The sequence below is a fragment of the Lissotriton vulgaris genome, chromosome 4_1 (assembly GCF_964263255.1).
Source record: "Lissotriton vulgaris chromosome 4_1, aLisVul1.2, whole genome shotgun sequence".
Taxonomy (NCBI): domain Eukaryota; kingdom Metazoa; phylum Chordata; class Amphibia; order Caudata; family Salamandridae; genus Lissotriton; species Lissotriton vulgaris.
Window position 1 is genome coordinate 800,043,092 of NC_141691.1, and position 17,239 is coordinate 800,060,330.

The 17,239-nt window shown below is 44.3% G+C and overlaps 1 protein-coding gene across 2 annotated transcripts in view; it reads right to left on the reverse strand.

Moving 5' to 3' along the window:
• Positions 1-17,239, reverse strand: part of ACOT13 (acyl-CoA thioesterase 13) — a 55,771-nt gene that overhangs the window by 35,702 nt on the left and 2,830 nt on the right. The window contains exon 1 of one of the 2 annotated variants that reach the window (XM_086965130.1): positions 2,035-2,990. The exons of the other annotated variant lie outside the window; for it this stretch is intronic. Coding sequence (XP_086821256.1) covers positions 2,035-2,052 — 18 coding nt within the window. The 5' untranslated portion in view covers positions 2,053-2,990. Of the gene's footprint in view, positions 1-2,034; positions 2,991-17,239 lie in introns of those variants that run through there. 2 annotated transcript variants of the gene reach the window in all.

The following is a 17,239-nucleotide window of genomic DNA, read 5'->3' on the forward strand; positions in this document are numbered from 1 at the left end:
AGACAAAAGAGACTGGTCCTTTGTAAGCAATGGTTTGAGGGCAGTTTTAACTGAACACTAACTCTAAATAAAAGACTAGGGTAAGATGTGCAGAATATGCTGCCAATTTCTACGGAGCAGTCCCGTTGGTCTCGCTATAAGATAGGACTTAACTACTAAGTATGTAATGCTAGAAAGGGACAAAAGAAGGCTAGCCATCCTAAAAGGCTGTGCCAGTCCACTAGACAGCTGACACAAATTCATAACCGACTGCCCTAGACTAGCATTAGAATGTGACACAAATATGCATTCCTGCTCTCCTTGATTGTTGGCATACCCTGATCTAGCATGAATTGGATAATCCCGCCACCCCCACCGCTTGCTGCTCCCAAACAGTGGTGCTTACACATTTTTACAATTAAACTGTGTGGGGCTCATGCTTCATTTATTGATAACATTGTGCATGAGATTCAGTTCTGCACAGAAATATATTTTCAAAACATTTTACATAGAATTTCTCCCTCATAACTGCTTCCTGGAAAGCCAATTGGTTTTCCCTATGCGAGATGTATTGACTTTGTCAATGTTTTTTTCATGTTGTCATGTTGGCTGTTTCTTCCTAGGTTCCTGAATGATTTTATCAATCCTTTGACTTTACTGTCATGTGATGTAATTTCCGTTCCTATATAAAGGCTTCAGCTTGGTTGGAGTGCATCGCAGCAAAGCTGTTTTCCTTTACCCTCATTTCCTCGCTCCCTCCACTTGCTGATCCTGACTGTTCGCTCCAGAAGAATTCCATTACTGGATCCAGGATTTTTTCCAGCAGGCCCTGTTGATGACTACAAGGGTCCTTCAAACTGGGGTTCTGGGAATATGTCACCACACTACAGTGGCAGGTCACTGCTGAGTTACATTAACCTTACAGCTAGTTCTACATTCCTTCTGGTGGACTACTGTTTGCAAGGATGTAGAGCTTTAGGTTACATCCTGTCCAGTATGTGCACAATCCAAGGCATTCCCCAATAAGCCTTTTGGCTAACTCCAGCCTTTGTCAGTCCCTACTCATTCATGGCACACGCCTTCCGCCAGCTTTATTGTGGAATTACCTCCTTCTGCAGGAAACTGAGGGATCATGGTCACAGTAAATCTTTTTTGGGAAAATGGTCAATTCTTTGGTCTGGCATAAGCCAATACCTTTTGATTTTACTAAAATACCATGCACAATATGCTTACGTAAGGGGGCTTTCGGCAAGCTCTTTTCAGCCACTGGTCTGTTCTATCATTCACATTTTACTTCCTCCTACTACAGCATGAAGAATGGAGCAATAGGTAATCCTACTTCAGCCATGGGCTAACAACATTGACTGACTGCATTTTGCTCTTTCACAAGGGGCACATCCGCACACAAGGTATTTCCCGTCATTGCTAGTGTTACTGTTTACTTTATTATTAGTTTTTGTGTTTCCGTTGTGATATCAGGAAGGTGTCTAGCAGCTTCTTGTGTGTGCAAAGAACATATTTCAGTATTATCAGTTCTTGGCTCTTGCTAATGTAAATAATTTTTGGATTGACCTTAGTTGTTCTGTAAGTTACAGCATACTGCCCTTCCATAAGCAGTACACCCACACACAAATTAGTTCAGTTCGGTGCCAGGACTGCCATGGTAATGTGGGCTTTTTTAAACTGATGAAGGCCCAACAAAAACCATGACTGAACAAACCAAGAATTGAAAGAGCCAAAAAGCTGGCGGCCAGTGCCAGACCTATTAACCTTGCCAATGCTTGTCCCATGTTCAATTTGCCAGCATGATGGCAAGGAAATTTCATGGCTGATATATTCTGCCTTCATGGGGTGCCTGACACCATAATTTCACACAGAGGCTCTCTGTACATTTCTATGTTCTGCCGCACAATTTGCTGTACCCTCTTAAGTCATCAAGCTTTGTCATCTTGTTACAATCCTCTATCCAATGGACAACGAGCAGGTCAACCAGTCTTCAACAGTATCTGAACTGTTTCTGTTACACTACTTAAAACAAGTGGGCACAATACTTACCCTTAGCAGAGTTCTCATAGAACAACTCTGTTCACTTCCGTTCTATTGCTTCCAGGTTTCCATTCTCATTCCTTTCCATCTTCTTCATTGTGCACTCTTTTGTGCCTGCTGCAACTCATTTCCTAAAAGATTCCAAAACTCCTATAAATGCTAAACTAAGAAACGATAAATTAAGAAGACCTGTCCCAAACTTTAAGGTGAGGGAAAAGGTTTGGCTGTCTTCAGGTCTTGCTCACTTAAAAGTTGCCTGCCGGGTTTCATCCTCGATTATTTGGTTCCATTGTAATAACCAAATTACCCTGTTGCTTTTATTCTCCTTCTTCCGGACTCTTGAAAGAATCACCCTACAGTTAATGTCTCCCAGTTGAAGCCATGTTTAATCGGATCCTTTTCGTTGTAGTTCTCCTCCTCCTCCTGCTCCTGTGGCAGATCGTGAACCAGAATGTGAATTAAGTGAGATCTGCGATTCCTGAATTTTCTGGGGTTGCAGTTTTTTGTTCACTGGAAAAGCTACCCTAATAGTGAGCATTTATGAGTTTCTGCCTCTTCAGTCTATGCCCCCAGATTGGTGTGTCAGTTTTTTCTGGCCTTTCTTGAAACGCCAGGTGCCTCAGAAGGGGGGAGGGGGGTACTGTTGCAGTCACATCACATCCGCCGCTTGCACACCAGAGAACTGCTCTATCTTGGTTGGATCCATGGCTCAGAAGATGCAACTTGAAGTCTGCAGCTGCAGGCTGAGTTTCACTAACCTTGGCTGCCTTTCCTGGAGCTTCTGGACTCCTAGCTACTGTTCACTACTCCTCGAGTTCCAAAATGACAATTATCAAACAAAGGGTTTGTAGCTGCATTTTACAGGTACTCCGCAGCTAGCCCACTTCAGGTTTTCATTTGGTTTTCTTTCCTTTTATACAATGGGTGTTTCCTTCTTAGTTCCGTCCCGATTTTCCCAACCCTTTGCGTTTCCGGTCATGTGATGTTCTGATGCGACTTCCTTTCTTATAAAAAAGGCTTCAGTCTAGTTGGAGGGTGCTATGCAACGCTGTGTTCCTCCTCTTGTTTCCTCGCTCCCTCCACTTGCTGATCTTGACTCTTCGCTCCGAAAATTTACACTAATTGATTCCAGATTCTTGGTTTTCTTTAATCCTTTAAAGAGTTCATCCAGCAAGAAAGTTTTTTGACCTTCAGGTTTTTCCTCCTGAAAAGACGGTAGCTTCTCAAGGGCACTGGCCTACCACATATTCCAGTGTGGTGTGGCTTCAAGAGTCAGTCATTCATACATAGTAGAGCAGAAATCCTGGACACAGATTACAGGTAAGTGTCCATAACTATACACAGTGTGCATGAGTCCTCTAGGTTTGTGTAGTGTTATGGCTCATGAGGCTACCGAGCTTTTTACAGCAGAACATAGTTTTATTTAGTACCCTTTGGCAGGCATGCCAGGACGTGTCAAAGAGCTAATTGTCCAAAAGAAGAAAAAACAAGGAACAGAGAGAGAACAGAAAGTACAGGGAAAAAGAGGCATTCAGGATTGGGAGAGGTACAGATGATGGCGATGCTCCCCCCAGCAGTAAGCCATGTGTTTATTTATTCATTATATTTATTGTGATATAAGAAATATCAAGCTATCTTGCCAATCGTGAGACATTTGCACAGGGGATGAACACTATAAAAGCCTCCTATAAATATATAGGCAAGACAATTATTCTTCATGTCGCGGATTGAAATTACTTAAAAGTTCTGTGTATGAAGTATTCCTTCATTTGGTACTTGAATTGAATTTGGAATTTATAAAGAGCTACTGTCACTCCCAAGAGACAATCCTGGTGCTAAGCAGTCTAAAATGTCAGAGGAAGTACTTGTGAGTAAAACCGGGTCTAAGACTCTAGGTCAGTGAAGTGGCCCTCCAGGGTACTTGAGATGAGACAGTGACAGATAAGTTTGGATGCTGTAAAAAGCCATGTCTTCAGCTGTTTCCGGAAAATGAGTTCTGAGACATTAAGTTAAGTTTATTAGACAATTAAAACCCTAAACGCAATTCAATCATACACTACAAAAAGATTAAAGTTGAATAAAAAAGAATCTAAAAAAATTATCATATCAACTTCAGCTATTGGTCATCTTGTTACTGACCCTTCACGTTTTTTGACTTCCCCTTCCTTAACTATATAGATGGAAAATACCAAATATAGATATGTAAAACAGGTCGAGATGGCTGGTCAAGGACTGAACTTTTCCTTAACGGTTAAAGTGTGAATTTGCAATGCTGCCAGTTCGGATTCTCATAAATCACTATAGGTACTTAAAGTGCTTGTGTGCAGGTCCAACGCGGGAATATACACAATACTGACTGGGCAATGGTTTTCCCCCTAATAGAGTGCAAAAGTATGCATCAGTAAAGTGCCATGTGCCCAAAAAATGCCAAGTTAAACAAGTATGTCTCAGCTCCATAGGGAGCTGGTTCCAGGCTGTGGTCCCTACAAACATAAAAGATCTACCTCCTTTAGTATTAAGCCTGAAATGAGGAGGTTTGAGGAGATTCTCAGCTGAATATCTCAGAGGCTGAGAGGACATGTAGTGGGTAAATCGGACCGTAAGATACATAGGTCCCTAGAATCTGGATATAATCAATGAGACGGTCACTGTTTTTCGAGCAGAAAGAGGAAGGTAGTTAAAAAAAGTTTTGGATGATTTAATTACATTAAAGCACAGTTCTGCAACTGCCATCACTTGAGGGTAGTAAGATAATGAAGAGTCAAATTTCACGCCCACATTTTTCACTATCGCTACAGTGTTGGGTGGGGCGACCATGTTGTAGATCAAATGTGTTACCTCTGCCTAAAAGCATGATCTCCGTTTTGTCGGTGTTGCACTTCAGGTGGTAAGTTTTCATCCACCGATAAACCTGTTAAGACATCTTTTTAATTAATTTCAGAGCCAATAGACATTTTATCCAGGGAAAGGATAAGCTGGGTGTCATTGGCATATAATGTAGTTTCAATGCCAAAAGAGGATTTCAATGAGATAAGGGTGGTCATATATATGTTGAACAACGCTGAGCTAAGCAACGAGCCCCGGGGACCTCCTGAAGTAATTTTTTTTCCAGGAGAAAGATATGGTCCTAATACTACTGTTTGCCTACAGTCAGTAAGAAAAGATTCCAGTCATACTTGGGCCAAATGAGACATGCCACATTTTTTTACCCACTGTGGTAGTATCTCTGAAGATGGTATTAAAAGCGGCCAACAGGTCTAGAAGAATAAGCACAGCATTCTTCCCAGCATCCAGCGCTAACTTTAGTGTGTCTGCACCTTCAAGCAGGGCTGACTGTGGAGTATTTGGGACGGAAACTGAACTGCCGCTGATGCAGGATGTTTGATTCCTCCGGGAATGTCACTAAGTGGCCATTTATCAATTTTCCAATACTTTACTCAAGGCAGGAAGAAGTGAGATGGGTTGGAGGTTGGAGAAATTTGATGGAACTGCTAGTTGTTTTTTTCTGAAAAGGTTTCATAATAGCAAGTTTCCTAGTCTGTAGGGACTTTTGCAGTGGACAATGAGGTGTTTAAGATCTCATTAATCACTGGATTTACAATATCTATGATAGTGATAGAATGAAGAATGTGAGGTGAACAGGAATCAAAAGGAGATCCTGATTTACAGGATAAGTTAGCTTTTTGGGACTCTGCTAGGCTAAAAACTTCTTAAATGCTTGAAGAAAGGATCCAGTTGGGTAAGGTTGTTCTTCTCGATTGGCGTTAGCCAGGGAGGAAGAACTAAATTCACAATGTATCTCGAGAATTTTTTCTTCCAGATATGTGGAAACTAGATTACAAAGGGTCTGTGAGGTTGAAATGTCTTTAACCATGGCTTTTGGTTGTAGGAAAGATTTAGCAATAGCGAAACTAGCTTTTTTGATCATGATGGGTTCTATTTAACTGCTGTGAAAACTATCCTTTTTTGCTATCTTAATTCGGCCATGATGACTTAATTCAATACAAAAAAGTAATCAGCCTTGTATGCTCTCCTCCACTTACCCCCCAATTGTTTGCAGTAAAGATGATAGTCACCAAGGGTCTGGGTATACCAGGGGGCTGAGGGCTAAGTGTTCTGTTTCCTCTTTCATTCCACATCCATTGCAAGTCAAGATATCTTATTGTCAAATTCTGTTTTTTTATTTCAAGAGAATTCCATGGATCCTCATAATAATGTGGGGCAAACATGCAATTTGAAAGCTTTACATTATTTTTCTAAAGGGATATATATAGGTAAACTCTGGATTTTGTAAACCTGTCAGCAGTTTTTTTAGCCTGATAAATTTTCCTAGCTCACTCCATGCAGTTCAATGGTATTCAAGAGTCGTCTATGGAAAGGTGAGTAACCCGCACCCTATCAAAGTTCAAACAATAACTTTGGGAAGGAGCCAATTTCTATTTTTGGTTTGCTCACGAAGAATGGCATAGCTGTACACGTATTTGCAACAATGTTTTTTTTTTAATTTAACTATCAATTCCGCTGCTTTTGCTTCTAGTGGACGTAAATCACAGGTGTTACTGTAATCCAGTTAAAAGTCACCAAGTTTCTCGACCTCAGAATGGTTAAAATATGAATCACAGCGCCGGGAAACCCTTTGTTGGGTAGCTGTCTGCGCTATACAAAATAAATAAATAAAAATAAAATAAAAGTCTTATCAGTGCCCAAATTAATCACACATTTATTTACAATGTATTGATAAATGCTAAATTGACCACAAACCAGCAATCAAACTCACCAATGTCAGAGGTGAGCACTAACCTAGTCTAAAGTGTCTTGCCAGAATAACAGCCCTGCCAAGCCCCATTCATCAGGGTTAAACTAATACTTTTTCAGTTACGCCTCACATTACCACCCGGTCAATAATTTGCCATGCTTATCAGCTGATCTCTTTTGATAGCATGTTCAGTTCGAAAATTCATTCTTATTGGTCCTGCTGCTGCAGATTAGACTTTGTCTCGCCCCTACCGGTTAATAACAAATCTAGCTGACATGTTATTAGAAATCACAGTACAAATTCACATAATAGTTGTGAAACTGTGTCTGTGACTCCGAACAGAGGACGCTCCTCATGCATGTGTACGTATATCAGTGGTAGAGGGCGCACCCTCTATTGCAGCTTAAACGGGGGGCTGCCACCAGCCGAATGGAGAATGTGATTCCACTTAAACACTAATTAGTTGTTTATGGACCTCTTCTGTCTGTAGTTATGCAGACAAAATGATCATAAATAACGCAGTAAGGGAAAACCATGCATGATGGGTGCAGACTTTGGGCTAACATGCACAGGGACAAAAACAGAGAAATAGAAATTACAGTAATAATGGTAAAACACAGAGATAGGAACAAAAAGAAAAACGTTGATGAGAGAGAAGAAGAAAGAACACGCATTTGCAATGCAATAGGTCTTGCATTAGGAAAGTTTGAGCTATTGGTATTGTAAATGAAATTTTTTATTTATGTGTTGGTTTGAAAATAGCGAATTTAATAGCTTTGTCATTTACAATGCCAATAGTTTCAACTTTTGCAAATGTGACACCTATAGCATTTGTAATGCAATATATGTTATATTTACATGACTTAGATGTATTGATATTACAAATAGCAATAGCTTTACATTTTTTAAATAATTAATACTTAAATAAAAGTTATTGTAATTTATAATGATAATAGCTTAAACTTTTGTAAATAACTTTTGTGAAGATTTAGTTTATTGTATTTTATTGTGACGAAAATCCAGGAACAGAAGTGAAATATTAACATCTTTTTGTGACATTTATAATAAAGCTTGAAACATTGAGAGAACATATTTGAACCAGTTGTTGTTGAATGGTTGCACAGATTGATGCTGTGGTGGCGCTGAGTGATGTTTTGGTGGCGCTGAGTGATGCTGTGGCGTTCAGTGATGCTGTGGTGCGCATAGTGATGCTGTGGTAGCGCATAGTGATGCTGTGGTGCCCATGAGTGATGCTGTGGTGATGCGATAGATAAAGTGAGTGCGATAGATAGAGGTAGGGCGATAGATAGATAGAGGGAGGGTGATAGATAGAGGGAGGGTGATAGATAGAGTTAGGGCGATAGATAGACAGATAGATAGAGTGAGCGCGACAGATAGAGTGAGGGCGATAGACAGATGGAGTGTATTTATGTTGCATTGAGTAGAGTGTAATTATGTGGCGTGTAATTATGTGGCACTGAGTGGTAATATGGGGAGTGTATGTTGTATTCAGTAGAGTGTAATTATGTGGCGTGTAATTATGTGGCACCGAGTGGTATTTGAAGTGTATGTTGCATTGAGTGCAGTGTAATTATGTATCATTTAATTATATGGCACTGAGTGGTATTGTTTGGAGTGTATGTTACATTGAGTGCAGTGTAATTATGTAGCATATAATTATATGGCACTGAGTGGTATTGCGTGTTGCATTCAGTAGAGTGTAATTGTGTGGCGTGTAATTATCTGGCACTGAGTGGTATTTGGAGTGTATGTTGCATTGAGTGCAGTGTAATTATGTGCGGTGTAATTATGTGGTACTGAGTGGTATTTGGAGTGTATGTTGCATTGAGTGCAGTGTAATTATTTGGTGTGTAATTATGTGGCACTGAGTGGTATTTGGAGTGTAAGTTGCATTGAATGCAGTGTAATTATGTGCTGTGTAATTAGGTGGCACTGAGTGATATTTGGAGTGTATGTTGCGTTGAGCACAGTGTAATTATATAGCATATAATTATGTGGCACTGAGTGGTATTGTGTGGAGTGTATGTTGTACTCAGTAGAGTGTAATTGTGTGGGGTGTAATTATGTGGCACTTAGTGGTATTTGGTAGTATATGTTGCATTGAGTGCAGTGTAATTATTTAGCGTGTTATTAAGTGACACGGAGTGGTATTTGGAGTGCAGTGTAATTATGTGGCGTGTAATTATGTGGCACTGAGTGGTATTTGGAGTGTATGTTACATTTAGTGCAGTGTAATTATGTGGCGTGTAAATATGTAGCATTGAGTGGCATTTGGAGTGTATGTTGCATTGAGTGCAGTGTAATTATGTGGCGTGTAATTATGTCGCAGTGAGTGGTATTTGGAGTGTATGTTGCATTGAGTGCAGTGTAATTATGTGGCGTGTCATTATGTGGCACTGAGAGGTATTTGGAGTGTATGTTGCCTTGAAAGCAGTGTAATTATGTGGCGTCTAATTAGGTGGCACTGAGTGGTATTTGGAGTGTATGTTGAGTTAAGCGCAGTGTAATTATGTAGCAAATAATTATGTGGCAGAGTGGTATTGTGTGGAGTATATGTTGCATTGAGTGCAGTGTAATTATGTGGCGAGTAATTATGTGGCACTGAGTGGAATTTGGAGTGTATGTTGCATTGGGTGCTGTGTAATTATGTGGTGTGTAAATATGTGGCACTGAGTGGTATTGTATGTTGTAATCAGTAGAGGGTAATTGTGTGGCGTGTAATTATGTGGCACTGAGTGGTATTAGGAGTGTATGTTGCATTGAGCGCAGTGTAATCATGTGGAGTGTAATTATGTGGAGCTGAGTGGTATTTGGAGTGTATGTTGCATTGAGTGCACTGTAATTATGTGGGGTTGTGTGTGTGTGGGGGTGTGGTGTGTGTGGGGGTGTGGTGTGTGTGTGGGGGGTGTGTGTGTGGGGTGTGTGTGTGTGGGGGTGTGTGTGTGGGGTGTGTGTGTGTGTGGGGTGTGTGTGGGTGTGTGTGGGAGTGTGTGTGTGGGGGTGTGTGTGTGGGGTGGTGTGTGTGTGGGTGTGTGTGTGTGGGGGGGGGGGTGGGGGGTTGTGTGTCATTCTCTCAAGAAAAAACAGATGCAAGTGAATGTGTGAACATTAGTCGAAACAACAGTAAACAACACTGCGAAAAGTACAAGCATGAAAAATGAGGAATCCATGAAGTTGCATAAAAAGAACGAGATAGCTACATTCCCTAAATGTGTAGTACTCGTGGCTGCTAGCAGATGAGGTCTGTTGACGGATGGATTGCCTCCTGTTACTTCCCCTTTGATGAGCAGGCGTGGAGAGCAACGTGCAGCAGAGCAACAGGCCAGAGGTTGGGGAGAAGAATTTGTGAAAAATCTAAAGAAAGCCACGGACGAAGAAGCACTGGGCAGGAGGAAGGAGCAACAGAGAGCAGGTCTGGGCGAGTGGAATAAAATGCAGCACACGAAGAAGAGAGAGTAAATAGGGTGAGGGAAGCAGCATGGAGCGCTCAAGGCGAGGGGTGCAGGACTTTAGTGGAAAGAAAGCTGCACACGAGCCCTCGTGTTTAGCGAACATGAAAAACTCACTACACACAAAACATTAAAGCACCTTTCTTTAAAACTGTATTAATTTGTTTTCTTTTCTTATTTATGATATTTAATGGCAGCATCTTCTTTACGGAGCCGTTTAAACAGCAGCCCGGGGTGCACTGACCCATTGAACTTTAGGAAAGCTGAGCGTCACTATCAAGGTAGACAGCCGATGCTGTAAACTGTCGGCAATGGAAAACAAGCTGCCTTTGAAGAAGGACAGGCAGCGCTGGGAGGGGGGCTGATTCACGAGCAGATGGGCCTGTTTATGACCTGCGGAGCGCGTGAAGTGGCTGGTGGGAAATATCTTGCTTTGTGGGAGGGGTAGGGGGAGTGGGGCGCGCATGAAGTGGCTGGTGGTTTGAAGTCTGATGCCGAGGCACAGACAAATGGTGTGCGATGTGCACGCGGGGGGAGTTGTGTGTGTGGGGGTGTTGTGGGTCATTCTCTCAAGAAACAAGAACTGAAATATGGGGGGATGTTAAAGCGCCTTTTTAGAAAGTTATGAGCTGTACCTGGCACTATACAAACATGCAAATACTGGCGGCTCCTCGGCAAGCGCCTCATTGTACTTCTAATGGCAAGAGTTACCAGTGTCAGGAGTGTTAATGTAGGCCCTTGGGATGGGGGGGCAGGACAGACAGAGTTCTGTGGCCCGGGGGTGGCAGTTCTGTGGGGTGGCAATGAGAGAGGCGTGATGGGGTACGGGCTGAGCCTCTCTGGTGGAAGAACGTCCAGGGGAGACCTTAAAAAGAGACCGCCAGGAGCAAAGGTAGAGAAACCGCGGAGACGCGAAGAGAACATAAGAGTGCAGGGCGGGGAGGGGGAGAGCGGTGAGAGGAGGGTAGACCGGATAACTTGGGCGAAAGAGGATACAACAGAGGTAAGGGACAGAGAGAAGAAGAGAATGGAAATGGCGAAAATAGATAAACGGGAGAAAGGAAAGAGTGAGACGGAAAGTAGAGTGAAAAGAGTGAGGCAGGGTAAAGTAGGAGAAATGGTGGAATCGAGAGAGAAAGAAAAAGAGATGCCAAGGCAGGGGGAAGGGGGAGATAAAGATGTGAAACAGGGGGAGAGGGAGAAGAGAGACAAATGGAAGAGAAACTGCAGCAGAAAAGAGGGGGAAAAAAGAGAAAGGTGGAGCTATGAAGGCCGTGGCACACCGGGAGGGAAATAAGTTCATGTATTCAATAAAAAGCGAGTGAGGGAAAAAGCGAGTGAAACAAGGAAGAGAAGAACATGAGAGGTGGGGGACAAAGGGACAGTGGAAAACAAGCTCTCGGCATTGCTGTGGCATGGGGTGGGCGGGGGAGCGGCAGCCTTTGAAGTCTGATGCGAGGCACAGACAAATGGTGGTGTGACGTGGCTGGCGATGGCATGCACGCGCATAGCTCACATGAACTGTACGCGATCCGCAAGTTTGGTAGAGTTTTTGAACTGCCTACTATAATCTTGCCTATCTATCCCTGCGGGATACAATAGTCGAGACCTAAAAAGTAAGGAAAAATAAAAATGGGTAGACAGAAAGGAGAAAAATAGAAAAGTATGAGGATGGTATAGTGACAGGAAGGAAATGTGAAAAGAAAGAAGGAAAAATGTTGAAAGGTACAGTACAGATTGAAAGAATGAGTGGATGAAGAGTGCACGGATCAATAGATTATAGTGTAAAAAGTTGGAGGAAACAGTGAAAAGATGAGCAAGTAAAAGAGGGGAGAGGAGAGTGAACAAATGGAGAAAATTAATGGGGGGAAGATTAGATGGATAAATAAATATATTGATGGGTAAATGAGTGAAATAATTTATGTACACATGAATTGATGAGTGGATGGATGGGAAAAAGCGTTGTTGGATGGAGACGGGTGGGTGGATGGAAAGGTGAAGGAATAGACAGATGAATTATTACATGGAAGGGTGAATGGATGGATAGATGGCCTGGAACGAGGATGAAATGATAGAAGGAATTCCGCTTTGAGGTGTTTGGTTAGCTCACCAAAGTGAGCTAACCAAAGGACCCTCACCAGCCCTTTGGGCGGGGGTTTGGCATGGTTCGCTTGATTGGCTCAAGTGGGGGGGTCAACAGGAGGGTGGAGGAGTGGGACAGCACAGACAGCGGGAAGTCGGCGGGTAGGACAGCACATAAAGCTGGAGGGCGGGGGGACAGCATGGACAGTGGGAGAGCATGGTGGCAGGACAGAGGGGGTAAGGGGAATGGGAAAGCATGGACAGCGGGTGGATAGGGGAAAAGCACGACAGCAGGGGGGCGGGGTGGGAGAACAAGAGCGGCAGGAAGGAGGAGGTGGGAAAGCACAGAGGGTGGGGTGGGTGGGAAAGCACAGAGGGTGGGGTGGGTGAGAAAACACGGACAGTGGGAGGATGGGGTGAAAAAGCACAGACCACAGACAGCAGGAGGGCAGTGTAATGGGAAAGCACAGACTGCAGGAGGGTGGGGAGATGGAAAAACACAGTCAGTAGGAGGAGGGCAGGGAGATGGGAAAGCACAGTTGGCAGGAGGTGAGTGACTGCGGGAAAGCAAGGTCAGCAGGAGATGGGCGGGTGCGGGAAAGCAAGGTCAGGAGGAAAAGGGAAGGAGTGGGAAAGCACAGTCAGCAAGAGGAGGGTGGGGGTGGGAAAGCCCAGTCAGCAGGAGGAGGGCAGTGGTGGGAAAGCACAGTCAGCAGGAGGAGGGTGGGGGTGTGAAAGCACAGTCAGCAGGAGGAGGGTGGGGGTGTGAAAGCACAGTCAGCAGGAGGAGGGCAGGTGGTGGGAAAGCAGGATCAGCAGGAGCAGGGCGGGTGGTGGAAAAGCACGGTCAGCAGGGAGGAGATGGAAAAGCACAGTCAGCAGGGGCAGGGTGAGAGGGCACGGTCAGCAGGGTGGGGGTGGAAAAGCACGGTCAGCAGGGAGGGGTTGGGGAAGCATGGTCAGCAGGGCTGGGGTGGAAAACCACGGTCAGCAGGGAGGGGGTGGGGAAGCATGGTCAGCAGGGCTGGGGTGGAAATGCACGGTCAGCAGGAGGTGGATGGGGTTGGGAAAGCTCAGTCAGTGGGAGGAGGGCAGGGGGAAGCATGATCTGCGGGTGGAGAGCGGGGGAAAGCACAGTCAGAAGGAGGAGGGCAGGGGAATTGTTAGACGGACCGGGAGGGTCGGCCGAGGATAAGGGGAGAGGTCTCCGGGGAGAGCCGTCTCCAGCGATCGTACAGACAAGTAACTTCGCCCCCACAGACGTACACCACACAAGGATAAGGTTCAACGATACTTTATAAGCAATTCTTTAAGTACGGTAAAATGGTACAAGGAGGTCTGGACTCAGGGGTCCCCTCGGTTCTGGTCTCTGGATTGGGAAAAGGGTAGCGGGACAGTCTTGTTACCAATCAGGTAGATAAAATAGCTCACAATCCTCGAGCTCGGCGTTCTAGGTGATCGGGCCGCGGCGGAGCCAGCAGGTCAGGGGGTGGGAAAGCACGGACAGCTGGAGGAGGGCAGAGATGGAAATCATGAACAGGGAAGGAGGAAAGGTGGGGAAAACACGGACAGGGAAGAAGGGTGGGTGGAGGGAAAGAACAGAGCTGGAGGAGGAAAGAAAACACAGATGGGGAGGAGGGCAGGGTAGGCAAAGGACAGACAGTGGATGTAAGGCACAGGAGAGGAAAAGCAAGTACAGCAGGGGCGGCTCCTCCTCGGGAGCGGAGGAGCATTGCCCCGCCTGCTGTAAGCGAAGCAGGCAAAGACAAATAAATGTCACTGATGGAGCAAGGACTCGTTTATGGGAGATTTGCTCGGACTCAATTCACTCGTTTTAATTTACTAACATGAATTATTAATTGTGTTTTGTGATTACATTTACATAAATAAGACAAAGAAGCTTGCCTATGTGTTTTCTAACCATTAATATGGAAAGCGGACTAAAAGCGCAGCTCTAACAGGGAAAACTTTACTGCGCATGCTTCAATTGCATCTACGGAATGTGATGTTGTACAGCTTTGGAAGGAATCTCTTGCGCATGAGCAGAATGCACTAACATGGCATCCTCAAGACCCACATGCATGGCACCTGCTTTGCTATTTAGAAAACGCTTTAGTTACTATGAGCTTATGCAGGGGAAGTACTAATGAATAAAGGGAAATAGAGTAGAGAAAGGTGGTATACAGTGAAATCATTTATTTCTTGAATTAATATTTTCTCTTTTGACCTCTTATTAGTTCGTATTTTGGGCCTTCTTCCCATAACTCGATTGATTGAGTGAAAGCCTTCTGCGCATGTGTAACTGCTACCTCCCATGATTGGACCACATCCAAGGGCACTGACCGCTAAACTCTGGGAACCCAGATGTCAGAAGTGCAGTGGCTGAAGTCATATGAACATTATTGATAAAAATGTTTCAACTGTGAATAAACTCGGGTGGGAATAATGTAAAATGCATATTAATAGGGGATGGCTTTGGGAACAAAGAAAAGTGCTATGCCATCATGGTGTGATGACCAAACACCCCTTGCCTGTCCAATCAGAATTCGTATTTTTATGAGATTGCAACTTTAGGGTGGGGTACGAATTATTGCAGTACTGATCAATTCATGAAATAAACAAAACACCCCCAGCGGCTACCCAGGTGAATTTGAGTGTATGTGTTATTGATGGGCCCAGGTGAAAATATGGTATTGGAGTATCCGTTGTTGGTGCGCCGCTGGATCACCACTGCATCGACTTGCGCTGTGTATAGCGCGAGGGTGGAGGCGAGGCTGAATCCTGCAAATGCAGGATGACAGCACTGGTCTAGAGTGGGCATGTCAGATTGGCCAGCCCGACATGTGTACTGTAGACCCAGCAATCCAAAGGCTGTGAAACAGCAGAGGATTGCCGACACATGCCCCCAGCCTCAAAAGGAGCACTGGGTGAGCCCGCTTCAACCAATCCTGGAGCTGCTTTCACAGTATGAGAGCGGCTCCAGGATTGAATGGAGTTGCGTTCCACAAGCAGGAAGAAGTCCTTCCTTTTATGGTGGGATCGAGGGAGGGCGATAGATAGCGGGAGGGCGATCGATAGAGGGAGGGCGGGCGATAGAGGGAGGGCGATAGATAGATAGAGGGAGGGCGATAGATAGATAGAGGGAGGGCGATAGATAGACATATAGATAGAGTGAGGGCGATAGATAGATAGACATATAGATAGAGTGAGGGCGATAGATAGATAGACATATAGATAGAGTGAGGGCGATAGATAGATAGACCGATAGAGTGAGGGCGATAGATAGACCGATAGAGTGAGGGCGATCAATAGAGTGATCGCGATAGAGTGAGGGCGATCGATAGAGTGATGGCGATAGAGTGAGGGCGATCGATAGAGTGATGGCGATAGATAGATAGATAGACCGATAGAGTGAGGGCGATGGATAGATAGACCGATAGAGTGAGGGCGATAGATAGAGTGATGGCGATAGAGTGAGGGCGATCGATAGAGTGATGGCGATAGATAGATAGATAGATAGATAGACCGATAGAGTGAGGGCGATAGATAGAGTGATGGCGATAGAGTGAGGACGATCGATAGAGTGATGGCGATAGAGGGAGGGCGATCGATAGATAGACAGATAGAGTGAGACAGATAGACAGACAGATAGCGTGAGGGCGATAGATAGGTAGAGTGAGGGCGATAGATAGATAGATATAGTGGGGGCGATAGATAGAGTGAGGGCGATAGATGGAGAGGTAGAGATAGAGGTAGAGAGAGAGGTGTGTAGAGAGAGAGAGGGGTGTTGAGAGAGGGGTGTAGAGAGAGAGGGGTGTAGAGAGAGAGGGGTGTAGAGAGAGAGAGGGGTGTAGAGAGAGAGGGGTGTAGAGAGAGGGGTGTAGAGAGAGAGGGGTGTAGAGAGAGGTGTGTAGAGAGAGAGGTGTAGAGAGGGAGAGGTAGAGAGAGAGGGGTGTAGAGATAGAGAGGGGTGTAGAGAGAGGGTTGTAGAGAGAGTTAAGTAGGTCCTTTATCTAAGATGACTTATTCATTGCACTTCCTTAATTAACTATGCTGAGCCCCAAGTCACAAGAGCCTGTTCCGAACTTTTAAAATAAAGTGTTATGGGAAAGAGAAAACACAGTAGCTCCAGTCTACGCCACCAACTAATCATTTCAAATGCATCAGCTGACAGGGAAAAACACAAAATGCTAGCTTTGAAACCTATGCATACATAGATTTTATAGCACAAGCACTGGTGCTGTCAAAGCGCAGGGTCTGAGGAAAAGAGTCTCTTTAGCAGTCCTAAGAATTAGTGCTTTCAATGGGATGAAAAGTTAACGATCCCACAGAGAAGGGGGTGGCGTTAGCTGTTTATAGCAATGAGGTATCATGATGTGCGCACAAGCTGTAGATACTGACTGTTCTCACTTTAAATTAAAAATAAAAGGCTGGTAAAATGTCATCAGGCAAAGGTCAACTACGGGATACATAATAGATTATTTCCAATGGTGCATTAAAAAAAAAACGTTTTGCCTCATTGCCTATTAATTATATATGTTATTATTATATAAACTGACGCAGCTTGTGCTTTGCCCAGGAGTTAATATCATTTGCTAAATTCCTGTTACACAAGCAGAAAAAAAAAAAACAGGAAACAAATGCACACACACAAACAGCATATTTAATAAGTCTTATTTTAAATGATGGTGACTCTGGAAAAGTTAAGTTGTGTCTCTGTAGTGGTAAGAGGGCCGGGTGAAACGTGAGCCTGTTATTGCAACAGCATGGGGGCATTGGCCTGCTCGCCGGACATGAAAGGTTGCCTGGAGAGAGGCGTTTAATTACCCATGACGAAGGAAAGACAGATGGCTGCGCGTGCACTCAAGCTTGTAGCCAGCAAGCAAAGGCTGGGTTGCACTTTTAA